The sequence below is a fragment of the Helianthus annuus genome, chromosome 16 (assembly GCF_002127325.2).
Source record: "Helianthus annuus cultivar XRQ/B chromosome 16, HanXRQr2.0-SUNRISE, whole genome shotgun sequence".
NCBI lineage: Eukaryota > Viridiplantae > Streptophyta > Magnoliopsida > Asterales > Asteraceae > Helianthus > Helianthus annuus.
The window spans coordinates 200,138,161-200,158,035 of record NC_035448.2 but is presented as its reverse complement, the minus strand read 5'-3'; the positions used below and the strand labels follow the sequence as shown (position 1 = coordinate 200,158,035).

General features: G+C 37.5%; 2 protein-coding genes across 3 annotated transcripts; both read right to left on the bottom strand.

Moving 5' to 3' along the window:
- Window positions 1-1,413: 1,413 nt before the first annotated feature.
- On the bottom strand, window positions 1,414-4,930 carry LOC110915424 (zinc finger CCCH domain-containing protein 68). Of its 2 annotated transcripts, XM_022160123.1 has the most exons (5): window positions 4,680-4,930; window positions 4,564-4,603; window positions 3,420-3,562; window positions 3,218-3,342; window positions 1,414-2,387 (listed from the first exon to the last, which is right to left on the bottom strand). In XM_022160123.1, exons 3-5 carry the CDS (start codon window positions 3,555-3,557, stop codon window positions 1,550-1,552), a joined length of 1,101 nt encoding a protein of 366 aa, XP_022015815.1. In that variant the 5' UTR covers window positions 3,558-3,562; window positions 4,564-4,603; window positions 4,680-4,930; the 3' UTR covers window positions 1,414-1,549. The 2 variants fall into 2 exon arrangements, with proteins under 2 accessions (XP_022015815.1, XP_022015816.1); XM_022160124.1 differs by lacking the exon at window positions 4,564-4,603.
- Window positions 4,931-6,644: 1,714 nt separating this feature from the next.
- Window positions 6,645-7,395, bottom strand: LOC110920370 (basic leucine zipper 23). The gene is made up of 3 exons (XM_022164581.2): window positions 7,048-7,395; window positions 6,749-6,960; window positions 6,645-6,651 (listed from the first exon to the last, which is right to left on the bottom strand). Exons 1-3 carry the CDS (start codon window positions 7,393-7,395, stop codon window positions 6,645-6,647), a joined length of 567 nt encoding a protein of 188 aa, XP_022020273.2.
- Between the last annotated feature and the right edge of the window lie 12,480 nt (window positions 7,396-19,875).

The window sequence follows — 19,875 nt, the reverse complement described above, 5'->3', positions numbered from 1 at the left end:
TGATGTGGCATCTGATGTGGCCCTTTTAGCTGATGTGTCATATGACGTGGCAGCTGATGTGGCAGTCTATGTGGCATTTTTGATGACGTGGCAGCTGATGTGGCTGTTGATGTGGCATTTTTGATGACGTGGAAACTGATGTGGCAGGTGACGTGGCAAGCCACATCAGCAAATTTTTAACCTAGTTAGTGTTTTTTTAACTGGGAGTATTTTACAAACAAAAGTGAATAGTTCGGATTATTATTGGTGATTAAATGAGTTGGGATTATTATTGGCTAATAACAGTGAGTTGGGATTATTTAAATCCAATTTGCCTATATTTTTCAAGTAATAAGCTAAGAGATATGTTGAATATGAATTATTATCATTGAAATCGATGTGTCTTGATTGTTTAAGAATGCATAATTATGTTGTTAAATTGAATTTCAAAGATCAACATATTCAAATGAGGGTAAATTTCATGATCCAAACTCTACATCAGATCTCTCTCCCTCTCTTGTCACTCATTTCAATTGTTCTTAATCTCGAATAGAATTCTTTTTTTCTTTTTTTGAATTCCAGACTGTTTGATTATTAGACATTTATAGTTGATATATATAACTTAGTATATAAACATAGGATTAGGATCAAATACAAAGGATCCTAATTGTAAGAAGTGTAAGAAGGATTTATAGAGTGACAAGTGTCCAATAACCTAAAACAATCCACTACACAAAAAAACCCCACTACAAAAAAAAAAAAAAAAAAAAAAAAAAAAAAAAAAACCCTTAAACATCCACCACCACCAAAAACCTAACCCCCCCCCCCCACATCACCCACCCAAATTTTTTTTTTTTTTTTTTTTTTTGCCGAGGGGTGGGGGTTTAGGTTTTTTGGTAGGGGTGGGGGTGGGTGTTTAGTTTTTTTTAGGTTTTCGGGGGGTGGGGTGGGGGGTTAGGCTTTTTTTAGGTTTTTTTTTTTTTTTTTGGGGGGGGGGGTTAGGTTTTTGGGTGGTGGTGGGGTGGGGGTGGGTGTTTAGGTTTTTGGTGGTGATGTAATAGGTTTAGTTTTAGCTTATTGGACACTTGTCACTATATAAATCCTTCTTACACTTCTTACAATTAGAAGCCTTTGTAGAATAACTTGACCCAACATAACAGTATTTATATTTCACATATATGTTAACCTTTAAAATTTGTTATATTATTATTAAATTAAATTAAATTAAAATTAAATTAAAACAGAATACAATTTGAAACAGGTTCCGGTTTCTATACGTTTTTTAGAAACTGATTTGGTAAATTAAAAACGACACCACCTTTTGTAAGCAGAATTTGGGACCGAACCGCGGTATAGATTGACCAGTTTCCAGTTCCATTGTTCGGGGTATCAGTCGAGTTTCGACCCAAGGGACGCCGCAAACTTGATACAGAATGAGTCGGTAAAGCATTTATAGACGACTTCAGATATATCTCAACTAAAAAAGCTAAAACCATAAAATCTCGAAAACAAATTTTAAACCGAGAACTAAGAAATTTAACTACACTCTCCATCAAACCGATCTAGATGTTCATGTATGTCTACCAAAAATTCCACCCGAAAACTTCATCCGTTTCTCACCGTGCTGTTCTTGACCACCTCCCCCAACCCCGCCCTTCACATGCTGGAACCGGCAACCAGACCCATTCCTGCAACCATTCGGGCCATTAAAAAACACACACGGTCTCTGTTCTCGGGACCCTGTCAGTTTCACAGATCCTTGAGGTTTATCATTCTCTTGAGCCATCCCATGTAGCGAGATAAGTCTCCGGTAGTAACCCGCATCCTTGACTGCAGCAGGTCCGCGTTTGACCGAATCATCTCCTAACCCGTACTCATTGATTAGCTTTCTTAGCTTTCCGACATCAACTTTTTTGTTGGAACTCGGGTTTTGGCTTTCTGAGTTGCTATGAATCTGCTCTATCATGTTTCTTACGTCTCGAGGCAGAGAACGACTAAACGGTGCTGATGGCGAACACGTGCTGTAACCACCAACAGCTGGCACGGGAACCGATGAATGTTCATGAGGTTGAGCACGGGTGATTACGGAGCTCTGATTGGTCTCGAGTCCGTGTTCCTTTGTCAAGTTCTCGAGCATACCTGGGTTACAAAGAAGCTGAATAAGCAACTCGAGGTCAACTTGACTTCCGGGTTCCTTGGATTTAATTAAAGCCACGAGTGCGATAGCCGTTCCGATCACTTCATCTCTTGGTAAAAGAGGTTGTGTGGTTTTTTCTCCTGGTTTTGCTGTGGGGCCAGGTGGGATTAACGGGTCATTAGGTGACGTTTCATCGTTAATGACGTCAAGGGGGATGACAGGGATCCTGCTACCATCGTTAAAATCGAGCGTGTTTGGTGCAACATAAGGACTACAAGAAAGTAGATTAACATGTTGATTATATTCATATTATATTAAGATAAAATCACCATAAATAGTCAATTTTCTGTGTGTTATAACAATGAGATTCGCCTTTTACTCGTGTATTAGACTTTTATATGATTAGCTGTCACATGCGATAGTCTTCTGTACACCTTGGTTAGAAAAGGCTAACACGAACATACCATATAATGTGAACGGTTTACATCACGTATTAAATGATACGCGAATCAAATTCGTGTATCCAAATATTAGATTCGCCGATCCCTAAAAATGTATTTTCCTCTTTACATTTAAAAATGATACGCGGATATAAGTTGATACGCATAATTATTATTTATGAAACTGTTCTGACATGACCATACATAGAAAACTTATTATTTTCTTGAGAGTTAATTGCCATTTTAGTCCCTGTGGTTTGGCCCATTTTGCCAGTTTAGTCCAAAGGTTTCATTTTTAACATCTGGATCCAAAAATGTTTCATCGTTGCCATTTTGGTCCAACTGACTTAACTCCATCCATATTTGTTAAGTCTGCCAAGGGCATTTTAGTCATTTAGCCATAAAGGGTTAATAAAAAGAAAAATGAAATGACTAAAATACCCTTGGCAGACTTAACATATATGGATGGAGTTAAGCCAGTTGGACCAAAATGGCAACGATGAAACCTTTTTGGATCCAGATGTTAAAAATGAAACCTTTGGACTAAACTGGCAAAATGACCCAAACCACAGGGACTAAAATGGCAATTAACTCTTTTCTTGATTTTCTTTTACATTAAGCATGTCAAATTTGTTTAGAAAAAGGGTTAAGAAGGTCTTACTTAGGAGGAATGGCAGACTTGTGATAATAGATTGCTTCAGCAATTCTTGATTCTCTATGGAGTTGGATATGTTTTTCTTGGCTCTCTGAGCCTGCTTCCATTTTCCAATTAGGGTCCACCAAAAACTGTTTCATTTAAGGATTTAGAAACATGAAAGATAAACTATAATTAAGTTACTAAGAAATCATGGATTATATCTTACCCGAGGTGGACACGTCCAAGCTATTTGTGGAACATGATGAATATGCGTTTTTATGGGTTGAACCCAAGATGTCCTAAAATGGTGTTTCGGAGGATGTTCGCAACGGGTTCTAAGTTCACTTCCCCTTTTTCCTAACATTTCATCTAAAAAACAAGCAGAGTTAGGGGTTGTTTGTTTAGATCTTAATGAGGCTCTTAATGGTTCAGACCTCTTACTGGTTCAACACTTAATGGTTCAGACTGTTTGTTTCGCGAGCAGATGTCTGAATGATTCACACATTTGCCTCTGAATGGTTAAGCATTATACTGAATCTGAATAGTTAAGACCTCTGATATGAATTTGTCAGACATTTGCCTCTGAACGGTTAAGCATTGTACTAGCTCTTAATGGTTCAGACCATAGTCACAAGAAACGCTAAAAGACCCTTGTATCGCGTACCAGATCGCGGTACAGAGTCGTCCCAATCGCCTCCGGTACACGTACCGGATCGCTAATTTGGACCGTTGCCGAATTAGCGTTCCCAAATGAACCTACCCCCCCCCCCCCCAAACGTACCGATTTTTAGAAAGGCCCGAATTGCGTACCCGTTTTCATACCGCGTACCGCGTTCCATGTGACTATGGTTCAGACCTCTTACTAATTCAGCACTTAATGGTTCAGACATTTTATTGGTTCAGCACTTAACTATTCAGAAGTTGCCAAACAGCCCCTTAGACAATTATTATGCACAATGAAATGTTACAATCTAATAGTGTTTACCAATTAAATCTTAATATGATCATCGCTATAGACATCTTAATAAACAAACAGATACGATATTCGGTTAACAAATAACAAACACCAAAAGAAACAATTCATAGGGCTATAAATTTTTGGTTACTCAAGTGTTACATAAAATATTTAACATAATCATATTATTCATTTATACCTAAAATATTTCTTTTGATTATGATTAAGATATGGTATATCTTTCCTTACTAACACAAATGATAACATAATTTCATAACCACCCAATGGAACAGTGCAAGTGGCAAACAAATAACAGAATATGTGCAGGGTATTTATGGAAAATCATATCCCCCCCCCCCCCCCCCCAAAAAAAAAAAAAAAAATTACAAATACATAAAAGTTTGACCACACATACCTCACAACAGCAGTTAATGAGAAACACCAAATATAAACTCCTGAAAACATTAAATGAAAATGCATCAAACAAACAGAGGTGAAAATCAAAATGAGCAACGAGTTAAGTGTACAAACCTATGAGAAGTGATAGTAACAAAACCCTAGAATTTGTAAAAGTGGATGAAAAACCCTAAGGGTCATTTTTGAAGAAAATAAATGTAGAGGAAATTGTTTGGTTGGCAGGTGCTGATGAAAGTTAATGTAACAGGTGCATGACATACAGCTGTTTTGGAGTGTAGTTTCTGGTTTTCAGGCGAATGGATTCTGGTTTTCCGATTCCCGGAATGTGAGGGTTTAAGGGATATGGACGTTGGAAGGAGGTGGAATTGTTTATTTTTTGCTTTTCTTGTTTTAAATATTATCTTTTACCAGCCCAATATTTTCTTTTTTTCCATATTACTTTAGTAAGGTCGTGAGGTATGGGGCTTGGTTTGGGTAAACGCCTAAGCCATCACTCCGGGTAGGCTTGGGTTGGGGCGTGGTCTCTTGGGGCTTGGCTTTCAAGCCGGGCGTGGGGCGGAATGGCCAAGCGAGCTGGCGGTATTTCATTGGTTCACCCCGCCACATCAGGCGGCTAATTCAAATTTTGAATTTAAAAATTCAAACGGTCTCCCCATACCACCAAACCGCCACCCCGGTCTCTCAACATCCTCTATATATTTGTAACCCTCAACCCACTGGTCCCCCCATCCTATGAACCGAAACCCCACCAGCTACCCATTCTTGAACCCGCTACCTCACTGGTCCCCCCCCCCCCCATCCCACGAACCCAACACCGCTATGGCATCCTGGACCCGTGAAGAAGAAATGGCACTCGTCACTAGCGTCGTCGACGCTATGAAGGGGCGGCCACCGGGCCAAACAAAATATTGGACGGAAGCATTCGCGGCCTACCGACGTAACGTCGGTAACAACCGCCACAACCTCAACGCGTGCCAACATAAATGGCGCGAGCTACGGCCCAAGCTCGAGCATTTCAAGGCTTACTACGAAGCCGTTTCAAGGCTTCCAAGTTAAACTTCAATTTTTCACCCATGCTTTGACTAAAATACATTTTGGCCCTTTGCTTTTAGCTTTGTTAAATTGTGTTTTGAGTACTTTTCCTTTCCAAGTTAAACTTCAATTACAATGCAATATTAGACCATTGAGGTTTAATCTAAAAAATTTATAATGTTTTAACTTTATCATTGTACCATATATAATATACATTTTTTACTTATTGTTTTTAATTATTTTCGTTCGCTAATTTCTTTTTTAAAGAACTAAATGTTTGGATTCAACTATACATTGAGTTGAACAAAGTACGTCAAGACATGCGCTTTCATTTGATTTGCGCATGACATAGTGCTTGGACTAATCTATTTGCAACGTACCCACGACGTATCGCCCGCGGGTTGTATTATGAATATTAAAATTTATGTGTCGGTATAAATTCGAGTTGGTATACGTTTCGATGTAACCTTTTTTGGGGAACAAGTCAGGTCAAATATAATATGTTTTTTGATTGTTTTATTTATGTTTCTAATTCTACGTTTCGACCCCACCGCAACACGCTAAGGGTATAATTTTTTTCGTTGATATGAATATCACTTTTGGTTACACATGTTAGTTTTCCCTTGATACACATTTTATGCTTTTTTGTCTGTTTCTTGTGTATAAGTCGGGTCACATATAAATACGATATACTTTACATTTTTATCCGGCTACAATGCTATTGAGTTAAATTGGATACGTCAAAATCTGCGTTTTCATATGTTTAACGCATTACATAACGCTTCGACTAATCTATTCGGTGTTTGCAATGTACTCGCGCTGCAATACGCGCGGGTCTAATTACTAGTTTATAATTATATGAAAGACAAAAATGCCTGATAGTCCCTGTGGTTTGCCAATTTTTCATCTTTAGTTTTTAACTTTCTAAAATTACAGCTATAGTCTCCAACTTTTGCAATTTCGTTCCCGGATAGTCCCTGGCGTGGATGGGGGTTAGTTTTTGGTGTTAAGTGGATGTGAAATGACCAAAATACCCCTAGTGTTAAATTAATACCTAAAAAGTTAAAAAAAATATAGTTAATATTAAATAATTGATGTGGGACCCACCACCAACCTCACCCACTTTATCTTCCCCACTTCATCTTACTCACTCTTCACCAGCACCACCATCTCCACCTTTGACCACCACCAACATCCACCAACCACAGTCATCCACACATGTTACCATGTGCAAACACTTCAGAACCTTAGAATCACAGTCATTTACATCGAAACCAGGGTCCATCGATGCACTTCGTTGCATATAACACGGATTTAGCAAGAACCTACCTGCTAAATTCGGATTAACAACACTCTGATCAGCCTGATGTTATTTCTGATAAGGAAAGGACCAGATTTTTCCATCGATTCTCCTTTTAATGTCCACAAGCAAACACTTGAGTATCCTTACTTCTGATTCTAACCCGATCTGACTTTGAATCCTCTTCATTAACTGTTGATTCAATGCCCTTAATCTAACCACTTCATCTTCCAATGAAGCTGCTCGCACTTTCTTTTTTTCATGGTACTTTCTCACGGCTTCCCGGTTGCCCAAAGAACGTATCTTGGTTTTTTTCACAAAGGATTCAGCAGTAGGGATGTTTTCATCATTGCTCAAAGCGGGTAGAATCTTGGTGTGCACATGGTAACATGTGTGGATGTTGGTGGTGGTGAAAGGTCGATATGGTGGTGGTGGTGAAGATTGAGGAAGATAAAGTGGGGAAGATGAAGTGGGTGGGGTTGGTGGTGGGTCCCACATAAATTATTTAATATTAATTATATTTCTTTTTACCTTTTTAGGTATTAATTTAACACTAGGGGTATTTTGATCATTTCACATCCACTTAACATCAAAAACTAACCCCCATCCATACCAGGGACTATCCGGGACTGAAATTGCAAAAGTTGGGGACTATAGTTGTATTTTTAGAAAGTTAGGGACTAAAAGTGAAAAATGAGCAAACCACAGGGACTATCCGGGCATTTTTCTCTAAATGGAATGAAATGTGTGATGCATCTGTGTCACCCTACTCTCAAATACATAACCTTAGGTCCTTTAAGTTTTAATAAATTTTCAGATATTGTTCTTTAACTACGAAAATTACACTGGTTGTTCATTATGTAACTATTTTTCATCTGACAGCGTCCTTATGGCTTAACTTGGTTAAATTTTGACATTAAGTTTAACCATATGCCTCTCACATGAGAAATTTTGGTCTTTTTACCCTTTTCCTTGAAAAAAAAACTAATTACATTAAGGGGTTGTTTGTTTACCTCTTAATGGAGCTCTTATTGGTTCAGATCTCTTACTGGTTAAGCACCTAATGGTTCAGACTGTTTGTTTCACAAGCAGATGTCTGAATGGTTCAGACATTTGCCTCTGAATGGTTAAGCACTATACTGAGTCTGAATGGTTAAGACCTCTAATCTGAATTGGTCAAACATTTGTGTAATAACTCTCATCAAAATCCATAATTAGGATGATAATTAGTCAATAAGAAAACCTTAATTGAGACACCCAAGTAATTCTGCACTAACCCTAAAATTTCCAGAACAATCGGAATTAGGATCAGGGCCCCTAAAACTCAGGGGGGATTAAACCCTATTGATAATTATCTTAAAAATGTGTTGTACAGATTGAATTTCGATTTTTAGATGATTCATGCAAGCTAGTCCCGTTTCCAGCTAGTCTACGTAATTAGACTGCACCCCTTACGGACCGTAAGGGGAAATGCCATACGGTCCGTAAGCCTGTCCAAAAATCACTATAAATAGCATACATTGGCACTTGCCTTCTGTTGTTAATACGACGCACAAATTCTCTGTAGACGTCAAGATATAGCAAGAACAGTCACAAAACACACACCTTAGTATCAAATTGCTGCCGCAAAACAGGGTAATCACTCAATCGCTATTACGATTCATTTTCCGACTGATCAATATATCCAATGAATGTTTAAGTGCCGCCCACATCAGGGTGATACTTTCTCGTTCGTCGCTAAATCGATGGATGTTTAAGTATCGCACTTTGTCGTTCGTTGTGAGAATTTGATCTCGTGAGTTATCGTAACTGCTGTATTGATTACTAACCCGGTTTTGTGTGCATTATTATTAAATTAGGTTAACAAGGCTAAATCCATATTCTGCCCGTGTTAAATCTGCAATGTGAGTCATTCTCTTTTTATCAAATGTTTTACAATACTCCAAATTATTTTCAGAATTATAATTACAATGATTAAGTTTATGTAATCACCAAATTACAGCCAGTATGTGGGGTATTGTGCACATTACTACTGTTTTAATCACATTAGGTGGGCGAACCTAAAATTAAGTGATATACGTCATTCATTGGGGCAGCCAATGGTGATATGACCACAGTCACAGATACGGTCGAGTGACAAATACTTTGGGTAGTTGGTTGATATCTGAAACATATGTAAAAACTCTTAATACTGTAAATTATAACAAATGTGTCGTTTTAGTAAAATGAATGATTCACTCAGTATTTCCCCGCTGACAAAATCTTTTTCAAACATGTTTCAGGTGATCTATTGTAATTCAGGAAAAGTGCTGAGAAGCAGTGCAGGCTTAAAATAATGGCTCATTATAAAATAAAGAAATATGCTTTGTAAAAATAAGGATTTCTCAGTAAAACCATGTTATTGTAAATTACCGGGAATTTATCCCGAGTTGTGAAATAAAATAATCGGGAAAAGTTTTTAAGCTTTAAAACGATCCTGATGATAAAATTCCGCTGCTAAAATCACATAATTAAAGGTCACGGGATTTCTGTCCCGCGGCTCCTGAAACGGGTCAAACCGGGTCGGGGGCCGTGACAGAAATGAGGTGGTATCAGAGCCACTGAGTTAAGCTAATTAAGTATTTAGAGATACTTAATTTTTTCCTGATTACTATTATGTGATTATGTGTTTTATTAAACTGATTATTTGTTAGTTACAGTATGGGTAAGAAAAAGCTACAAGATATCTATCTTAAATTAGATAGGTCAATCTATGAAGAGGGAAGTTCATCTTCAAAACTCCCTACAATTCCTGAAGAAGGAATATTTGTGCGAAAAGCACAATATGAGAAACCGCTTTCTCCTAGAAAAAGGAGTATGATTATTAAGAAAAGTAAAGAGCAAATCCGAGAAAAGAGGATTAAAAAGGAAACCCAGGAATTACTTAATAAATCACCCTGGGAAGACAAGCTAGATGAGAAATGGGCAAATTTGTATATGCTAGCTACAGTAGCAGAACATGCAAATCTTTAAAAAACCCTAAGTCTAGTAATAGCACTTCCCAGTAAATAAATAAATAAATCCGAGTGTGTTCTTTCCTGTATTTTGTACAAATAGTGTGCAATAAAACTTTGATGTTTATTTGTTAAACTTTGTTCCAAAGTTTTAACTTAGTATTTTGTGCATTTTGCATATATGCTACACAGCATGAATGAGATATCTGAAGCCTTTCAGAACCTCGATCTTTACCCGGTGAATGTAGAAGTTTCCCAAGATTTCACTGGATACTTTGCTGATGTGGACCAACCTGTAGAATTCAAGGCTCCACCCTTGACAAAGCCAAAACGAAAGAAAAGAAAGAATTATGTATGGGGTAGTCGTATCCGTAGGAAAAAGCCAGCTCCGAAACTTCCTAAAATAAACAACCCTTTAGGAAAAGGAAAAGGAATTGTAATCAAAGAAAATTCCAAACAGCAAGAAATAGAAACTGAAGTCAAGAAAGATTCTAGGCAAATGGAAAAACAGTTTGAGGAATATTCTAAGGATATAGAAATGGAAGTAGGACAAGGTTCTAGAACAACTCAGATAGAAATTGGAGAGAGCTCCAATCAAAACCAAAACCAGGGAATAACTTTTCAGGATGAAATAGATTTTCTATTGGCAAACTGTGAAACTATTCAGCCTGTCAATACGAATGTTTTTACCTATCCTGCTGAAAATCCACTTCCTATGAACTTTGAACCAGCAATTCCAGAACCAATAGTCCACTCTCAACCTGTAGAAATGGACGAATGATGGACAAATGATTGGCAATTTCAAAATATTGTCAACGACCCTTATTCTTTTTTTCCACAATTCGATCCAGAACCCCTACCTAATCCACCAATGAGTAACGAAAATATGGCGGAACTTCGTCATTATGGTGAAGAATTGATGGATGCAGGAAATAGAATCAGGGAGATAGGAGGACAAATTGCCTGGAAATATGATGAAAGGGAAATGCGTTTTTAGAACGACAAGTGGCAAGAGATAGGAGGGTAGTAAAACTATAGTTGTGTAAATAGTGAAATCAGTCTGTAACATAACTCCGAATAAAACCTTGTAAAATATCTGTATATAGTGATGCATACTATAACGGATATGAAATAGAATCGAGAAATCGATAGTTTTAACTATATGTGTATTGTAAATTGTCTGATTGTTTATGTATAAATGCTATTTATCAAATACTAATAAAAATTATATATATTATCAGATAGCAAATATTGGTAATGAACCGGTAAATGAGGTTAATCAATCGGAGCAACATCCAGGAGATCAATATATGACTAGACAAGATATTGAAAATATTGTTGCTCAAGGGATAGCCAACGCTATTCCAGCATTCGTTGCTGCTGTAAAAAGTCCAATCGAAACGCAACATATCGTTCCTAGTAGACGTACTTCTGAAGATAACTTCAGTAATAGTATAAATGGGGGCAATAATCATGATAATGAATCTCAGCACACGCCGCTCCCTAAGAAACAGAAAGCTGCAACACCTGGTTGCACTTTCAAGGAATTCCTTGCTTGTAAACCCACTGAATTTGCAGGCAATGAAGGGGCAACTGCATCACTGCGTTGGTTAGAGAAAACCGAAGCAGTAATTGCAATAAGTAAGTGTGCCAAAGATGATCAGGTCATGTACGCATCAAATCTGTTTAAAGAAGGAGCACTCGAATGGTGGAACACTGTGTTACAAGCTAAAGGAAGAAATAGGGCTTATGCGATGAATTGGGAAGAATTTAAGAGTCTTGTCGAAAGAAAATTCTGTCCCGAATACGAAAAGGAACAAATGGCAAATAAGTTCCTAACTCATCGGATGTTAGGTGTGGATTGTCGTGGTTATACTTCGACATTCTTTGAATATGCTAGAGTGGTACCAACACTGGCTTCGCCAGAACCGGTACTCATTTCTCGTTATTTGGGGATTAATTAGCGAAATTCGAAATATCGTTAAGGCTGCGAGACCTCGCACTATTGACGATACAGTAGAATTAGCTAACACCCTAACCGATGAACTGATACGCACAAGAGATGACGACGGAAAGAAGGAATTAGCTCAGAAAATTACCCAAGGATTTAGGGTGGGTAATAATAGTAGCTTCAAGAAAAGAGGTGCAGGGCAATCTTCAGCACAGCCATTCTGCAAAATTTGCAAAAAGAAACATTTTGGAAAATGTAATAAACTTTGCAATTTTTGCAAAATGATAGGACATCGTGAAGAAAACTGCAGAAAGAAATCCATAATTTGTTACAATTGTGGAGAAGTCGGACATTTCAAAACAGAATGTCCTAAGTTAGTCAAACCAGTAGACAACAAAACCAAGGCGACTGAAGGAGCTACTAAGAAGAATGCCAGAGCATTCCAGCTAACCACTCAGGAAGCAGAACTCATCCCGGATGTGATAGCCGGTACGTTTTTAGTTCACAACATTTATGCAAAAGTATTGTTTGACTCTGGTGCAAACCAAAGTTTTATAAATACTTCATTCTGCCAAGCTCTTAAGTTACCCTTAACTACCATTAGGCAGATTTTTACAGTCGAAACCGCAGATGGGAATTCAGTAAAAATCAATCAGGTTTTGCAAAAAGTAGGAATAGAACTTGCAGGTCATAAATTTGCTGCAAACCTATTACCTATGAAATTAGCTGAATTTGATGTTGTGTTAGGAATGGATTGGTTAATAGCCAACCATGCTCTAATCATTTGTGATAAGAACTCTATAGAAATTCAATCACCTACTGGAGAAGTAATCATGATTACAGGAGATAAACCTCGAAAGCCACTGAAGTTCATATCAGTAATGAAAGTTGCTAATTATGAACGAAAACAAGGAATAGTATATATGATTTCAGTAATCATTAGTACTAAAGGTAAGGAACTTAAGGAAATTCCTGTAATCTCAGAATACCCAGATATATTCCCGGAAGATTTACCTGAGTTACCACCAGATAGGGAGGTAGAATTCAGAATTAATCTAATTCCAGGAACTACACCGATAGCCAAGGCACCCTATCGATTAGCTCCTACCGAAATGCTAGAATTGAAGAAGCAATTAGATGAATTACTAAGCAAAGGATTTATACAACCTAGTTCATCCCCTTGGGGTGCAACAGTGTTGTTTGTGAAAAAGAAAGATGGATCGATGAGAATGTGTATCGATTATAGAGAGTTAAATAAGGTTACAATTAAGAATCGATACCCATTACCTAGGATTGATGATCTTTTCGATCAATTGCAAGGCGCTAGGTACTTTTCTAAGATAGATTTGCGCTCCGGATATCATCAACTAAAGGTTCAAGAAGAAGACATACCTAAAACTGCTTTTAGAACTAGGTATGGACACTATGAGTTTACAGTCATGCCCTTTGGGTTAACTAATGCACCTGCAGCATTCATGGACATGATGAACAGGATCTGTAAACCATATTTGGATAAATTTGTAATTGTTTTCATAGACGATATACTTATTTATTCAAAAAGTCAGGACGAACATTGTCAGCACTTGCATGCACTCTTAACTTTATTAAGAAAAGAAAAGTTGTACGCTAAATTCTCGAAGTGTGAATTTTGGCTACAAGAAGTGCAATTCTTAGGACACATGGTGAATCATAAAGGTATTTACGTAGATCCTGCTAAGATAGAAGCAATTACCAATTGGAAGGTTCCGCAAACTGCAATGGAAATTAGAAGTTTTATAGGTTTAGCCGGATATTATAGACGGTTTATTAAGGATTTTTCCAAGATAGCTGTACCATTAACTAAGCTAACCTGTAAAGCCATTAAGTTTGAATGGGGACCTAAACAAGAAGAAGCCTTCAGATTTTAAAGCAGAAATTAACCAATGCACCAATCTTAGCCTTACCAGAAGGAACAGAAGATTTTGAAGTATATTGTGGTGCTTCAAAATTAGGATACAGACGTGTGTTAATGCAACGCAAGAAGGTAATTGCGTATGCTTCCAGACAATTGAAAAAGCACGAGGAAAACTATACGACTCATGACTTAGAATTAGGAGCTATAGTTTTTGCCCTTAAGATATGGAGACATTATCTGTATGGAAGTAAGTTTACTGTTTATACAGATCATAAAAGTTTAAAGTATATATTTGGGCAAAAAGAGTTAAATATGAGGCAAAGAAGATGGATGGAAATCCTGAGTGATTACGACTGTAATATTCAATATCACGAAGGAAAGGCAAACGTAGTCGCAGATGCCTTAAGTCGTAAGGATCATGAGAAACAAAGGCGAGTCCGTGCTCTTAGAATAAATCTACAAGTAGATTTAATGGAACAATTGAAGGAAATTCAGGAAACGGCGATCAAGGATGATACCGAAGGAATGAAAGGTTACCTAAAAGAATTGGAACAAGGAAATGATGGAATTTGGAAATTCCACAAAAGCAGAATTTGGGTACCTAAACAGGGAAATTTAAGATCAAAGATTTTAGAGGAAGCTCATAAATCTAGGTATACTGTACATCCAGGAAACAATAAGATGTACCAAGATTTAAGAAAGAATTTCTGGTGGATAGGAATGAAAAAGGATATAGCCGAATACGTATCTAAGTGTCTAACTTGTTAACAAGTTAAAGCCGAACACCAGAAACCTTCAGGACTACTACAACAGTTAGAAATGCCTGTATGGAAATGGGAACTCATAACAATGGACTTTGTTACTAAGTTACCCAAAACCAGAAAAGGTAATAATGCGATTTGGGTAATTGTGGATCGATTAACCAAATCTGCTCATTTTCTACCAATGAAAGAAACCTTTAGCATGGAAAGGTTAGCCAAGCTGTATGTGGATGAAATAGTATCCTTACATGGAGTCCCACTCTCCATTGTATCGGATAGAGATAGTCGTTTCACTTCCCGTTTCTGGACAAGCTTCCAAGAAGCAATGGGAACCCGACTTAATCTAAGCACTGCATATCATCCACAAACAGATGGACAAAGTGAAAGGACAATCCAAACTCTAGAAGACATGCTCCGAGCATGTGTAATCGACTTTGGTGGTAATTGGGATACCCATTTACCATTAATTGAATTCTCCTATAATAATAGTTATCATTCAAGCATCGAAGCCGCTCCATTCGAAGCACTGTATGGACGCAAGTGCAGAACTCCCGTATGTTGGGCAGAATTAGAAGAAAGTCAATTATCAGGTCCAGAAATCGTACAAGAAACCACTGACAAGATAACTCAAATCAAGGAAAGATTGAAAACAGCCAGAGATCGCCAGAAAAGCTATGCAGATAATCGCCGTAAGCCACTAGAATTCCAGATAGGAGACAAAGTACTATTGAAAGTTTCTCCTTGGAAAGGAGTAGTACGATTCGGTAGGAAAGGAAAACTGAGTCCCAGATATGTTGGACCATTTCCAGTGATCCAACGAATAGGACCAGTAGCTTATCGCCTACAACTACCAGAAGAACTAGCTGGAGTACATGATGTATTTCATATATCCAATCTCAAGAAATGTCTATCAGACGAATCCCTGGTAGTACCTCTTCAAGACGTAGAGGTAAATGAAAAGCTGAAACTCATAGAAAAACCTTTACAAATAGAAGATCGAAAAGTCAAGTTTCTCAAGCACAAGCGACTAGTACTGGTGAAAGTCAAGTGGAATTCAAAGAGGGGACCAGAGTATACTTGGGAACTGGAGTCAGAAATGAAACGGAAATACCCTCATCTATTTCAATAAATCTCGAGGACGAGATTTTTCTTAAGGTGGGGAGGATGTAATAACTCTCATCAAAATCCATAATTAGGATGATAATTAGTCAATAAGAAAACCTTAATTGAGACACCCAAGTAATTCTGCACTAACCCTAAAATTTCCAGAACAATCGGAATTAGGATCAGGGCCCCTAAAACTCAGGGGGGATTAAACCCTATTGATAATTATCTTAAAAATGTGTTGTACAGATTGAATTTCGATTTTTAGATGATTCATGCAAGCTAGTCCCGTTTCCAGCTAGTCTACATAATTAGACTGCACCCCTTACGGACCGTAAGGGGAAATACCATACGGTCCGTAAGCCTGTCCAAAAATCACTATAAATAGCAGACATTGGCACTTGCCTTCTGTTGTTAATACGGCGCACAAATTCTCTGTAGACGTCAAGATATAGCAAGAACAGTCACAAAACACACACCTTAGTATCAAATTGCTGCCGCAAAACAGGGTAATCACTCGATCGCTATTACGATTCATTTTCCGACTGATCAATATATCCAATGAATGTTTAAGTGTCGCCCACATCAGGGTGATACTTTGTCGTTCGTCGTTAAATCGATGGATGTTTAAGTATCGCACTTTGTCGTTCGTTGTGAGAATTTGATCTCGTGAGTTATCGTAACTGCTGTATTGATTACTAACCCGGTTTTGTGTGCATTATTATTAAATTAGGTTAACAAGGCTAAATCCATATTCTGCCCGTGTTAAATCTGCAATGTGAGTCATTCTCTTTTTATCAAATGTTTTACAATACTCCAAATTATTTTTAGAATTATAATTACAGTGATTAAGTTTATGTAATCACCAAATTACAGCCAGTATGTGGGGTATTGTGCACATTACTACTGTTTTAATCACATTAGGTGGGCGAACCTAAAATTAAGTGATATACGTCATTCATTGGGGCAGCCAATGGTGATATGACCACAGTCACAGATACGGTCGAGTGACAAATACTGTGGGTAGTTGGTTGATATCTGAAACATATGTAAAAACTCTTAATACTGTAAATTATAACAAATGTGTCGTTTTAGTAAAATGAATGATTCACTCAGTGTTTCCCCGCTAACAAAATCTTTTTCAAACATGTTTCAGGTGATCTATTGTAATTCAGGAAAAGTGCTGGGAAGCAGTGCAGGCTTAAAATAGTGGCTCATTATAAAATAAAGAAATATACTTTGTAAAAATAAGGATTTCTCAGTAAAACCATGTTATTGTAAATTACCGGGAATTTATCCCGAGTTGTGAAATAAAATAATCGGGAAAAGTTTTTAAGCTTTAAAACGATCCTGATGATAAAATTCCGCTGCTAAAATCATATAATTAAAAATCACGGGATTTCTGTCCCGCGGCTCCCGAAACGGGTCAAACCGGGTCGGGGGCCGTGACAATTTGCCTCTGAAAGGTTAAGTATTATACTAGTGTCACACCCCGACCACGTGTAACAACAAAACGTGGCGGAAACGTCAGGGAGTGTTGTAACAGAATCATTGTTTCATAACACATGGAAATTTAAATATTGTTTTATTGATTAAATGAACTCGTTGTTCTATTACAATCACATAAGTACAACTATGATCTTCCAAGTTTTAAAGTTGCTAAGGCACGAGTCCATCCTAAATGTAGCATGCATCAACAATCATCTCAAGACAGCACCTGAAACATGTGTAAAAATAGGTACGTCAGCATAAAAATGCCTGTGAGATACATAGGTTTTGTGAAAACGGAGTTCATGACTTATGTTTGAGAAAATGTTTAGTCATGAACTTTGTAAATTTGCTTTGTCTTGTAAATCATTTGAAAAACGATAGGATCAGATGATATGTATAAATAAGAGAATAATGTATGGTTAACTGAATAACCATGTAAAATGAGTTTGTATAAGTTAAGTTTGTTTGAAAAACAATGTTTTAATAAAACGTTTATGGTATATATAAAATATACCTTGGTTTTAAGAAAGTTGAATAAGTAATATATTAAAATATATTTCAGTTCCAATATTGTTAACCCAAGTGTACTAAATAACACCACGGTATGTAATGCAATGAAAACACTTATATATAAGAAGTACCAGCGGCGTATCTACCATGTTTTCATCACATTACACTCGTTCTGTTATCTAAACACTAACCAAAACCAAATCGTTTGATAGATAGTATATTAAATATACTTTAGTTGTTCAAAATAATAGTTTTCAGTAGTATACTACAGGTATACCTTGGATTTATAAATAACACATTAAACTATGCTTTAGTTTTGTAAGTAACATATCAGAATATGCTTTGGATGTGATAAATAACATATTAAACTATGTCTTGGTTTGTAAATAACATATCAAAATATGCTTTGGATGATTACAAAATATATGTTGGTTCTGTACAACACCACACATGAGAGTATATCAAACTATACTTTAAAGGTGCGATTTAAGAATTCATTCAGACCTGGTGCATCAAACTACACCTTTGAGACTATAAGGATACCACAAAGGAAATCCCTATTTGGATGGAGAAACAAATTGGTTTCAGACATTCCATGACAACAGGAATGGGGTGTCTAGTCCTATAGCGCTATATCATACTACCAATCGGTCTGGTGAAGAAAATAAGTACTATTCCAACAATTACTTTTGTAATCTTTGAGAAATCAGTGTTTAAACCATAGATAGTCATTTAGTTTGTCAAAAGATAAATACTAACATGTATAATCAATTATACTTTGAAATCATGAAAATAACAGATAGGTACACATGCTTCACCCCAAAACAGTTTGGAAAACAGTAAAAGAGGGGTTCAATGTACTCACCTGGGATTGCTTTGGATTCCTTGTATAATAACCGGATAATGCTAAAGATCACGGAATATCAACGGCACCTAATAGGTAGCTTATGTTAATATACCGGACCAAATCGGAAGGATCGGACAGTACGCGGGTTCGTAAACCAAACGAGTATGGAGACTCGTGTAATATGGCTTAGCAAAGCCAACATACTAAAATGAAACCTAATCTAAGTGCTTACGGTCCATCACGACCCGTTTAGGTAGCTTATGCTACCTTAACGCGTCGTTCGCGTAGAACGCGTTCGGAACGCCTAACATTGCGACCACACGGTATAACCTCGGAAGGTTATAGCTATGGTCACCAAATGTGTTTGGTCGGGTCCTAATGACCGACCAAATGGTTCGGGTTCGAAAGTATAAGCGATGGTTTAAATCGCTTACCTTACGACCCTATATAAGCACTAAACTAAAAGTGACGAGCTAAGCATGTTAGAACATGCTTAACTAAGTTTAGAAACAGGTTTGGCATCAAAACAAACGGCTTTGATGCCCACGAGTAGTTTGGTTACAAAATACGCAAGAATGCGCATTTTGGCCGAAACTACGACTCGTCACTGAGCCTAGATAACGTGGTAATCAGTAGGTATGGTCACTATGGACCATAACCATCGTGATCACGCTCACGTTATGAAGTTCCATGAACTTCACATTGACCAAAAGCTGGTCAATGCAGAAAGTCAACAAAACGTTGACTTTCGGACTCGAAAAGCGAATAAAAGAGCGAAAGAAGACTTACGGAGGGTCCCCGAGTGCTAATCAAGACCAAATAGCTCAGGTATGAAACAATGGTTTCAACTTAGAGCTCTAAGATCTGATTTTGTGAATTTTACACTAAAGGGGGGGGGGGTATTTATAGGAAAAGTGGAACCGTTAGGATCGTTTTATCGAATATCGTGCCTTGATCTCGTGCGTACATGTGTCCAAGTGGATAAGTTCAGTGAACTTGACCCTTGGCTCTTCATTGGGTGAAAAGGCATCGCCCTTTGATCGAACGAAAGGCCAGATTCTGCATTAAATGCAAAATCTTTCTGTCAGACATGTTCACGCAGCCCGCCTAAGGATTTGGCAAATCCTTACGCGCCCCGCCTAAGGTTCCCAGACCAGAATTTTCAATTTTGGTCCCTGCACTTCAGAAACACGTATTTTGGCCCATTTTTGGCATGTTTAAGCCCCGTTAACCTCATTTCAAGGCTCTAAGATGAAGTTAAAGTGTAGGGGACTTGAAATATGCTTAAAAATATTACGGATGTCGGTTCGTTTGGCCGTTCGATCGCGATGTTCGCTTAATTACGACGGAATGCGCATAAGCGTGAAAGATGATCCAAATGACGCGACGAATGGATTTTTCTCATGCCAAACACTAAGGCATAATAT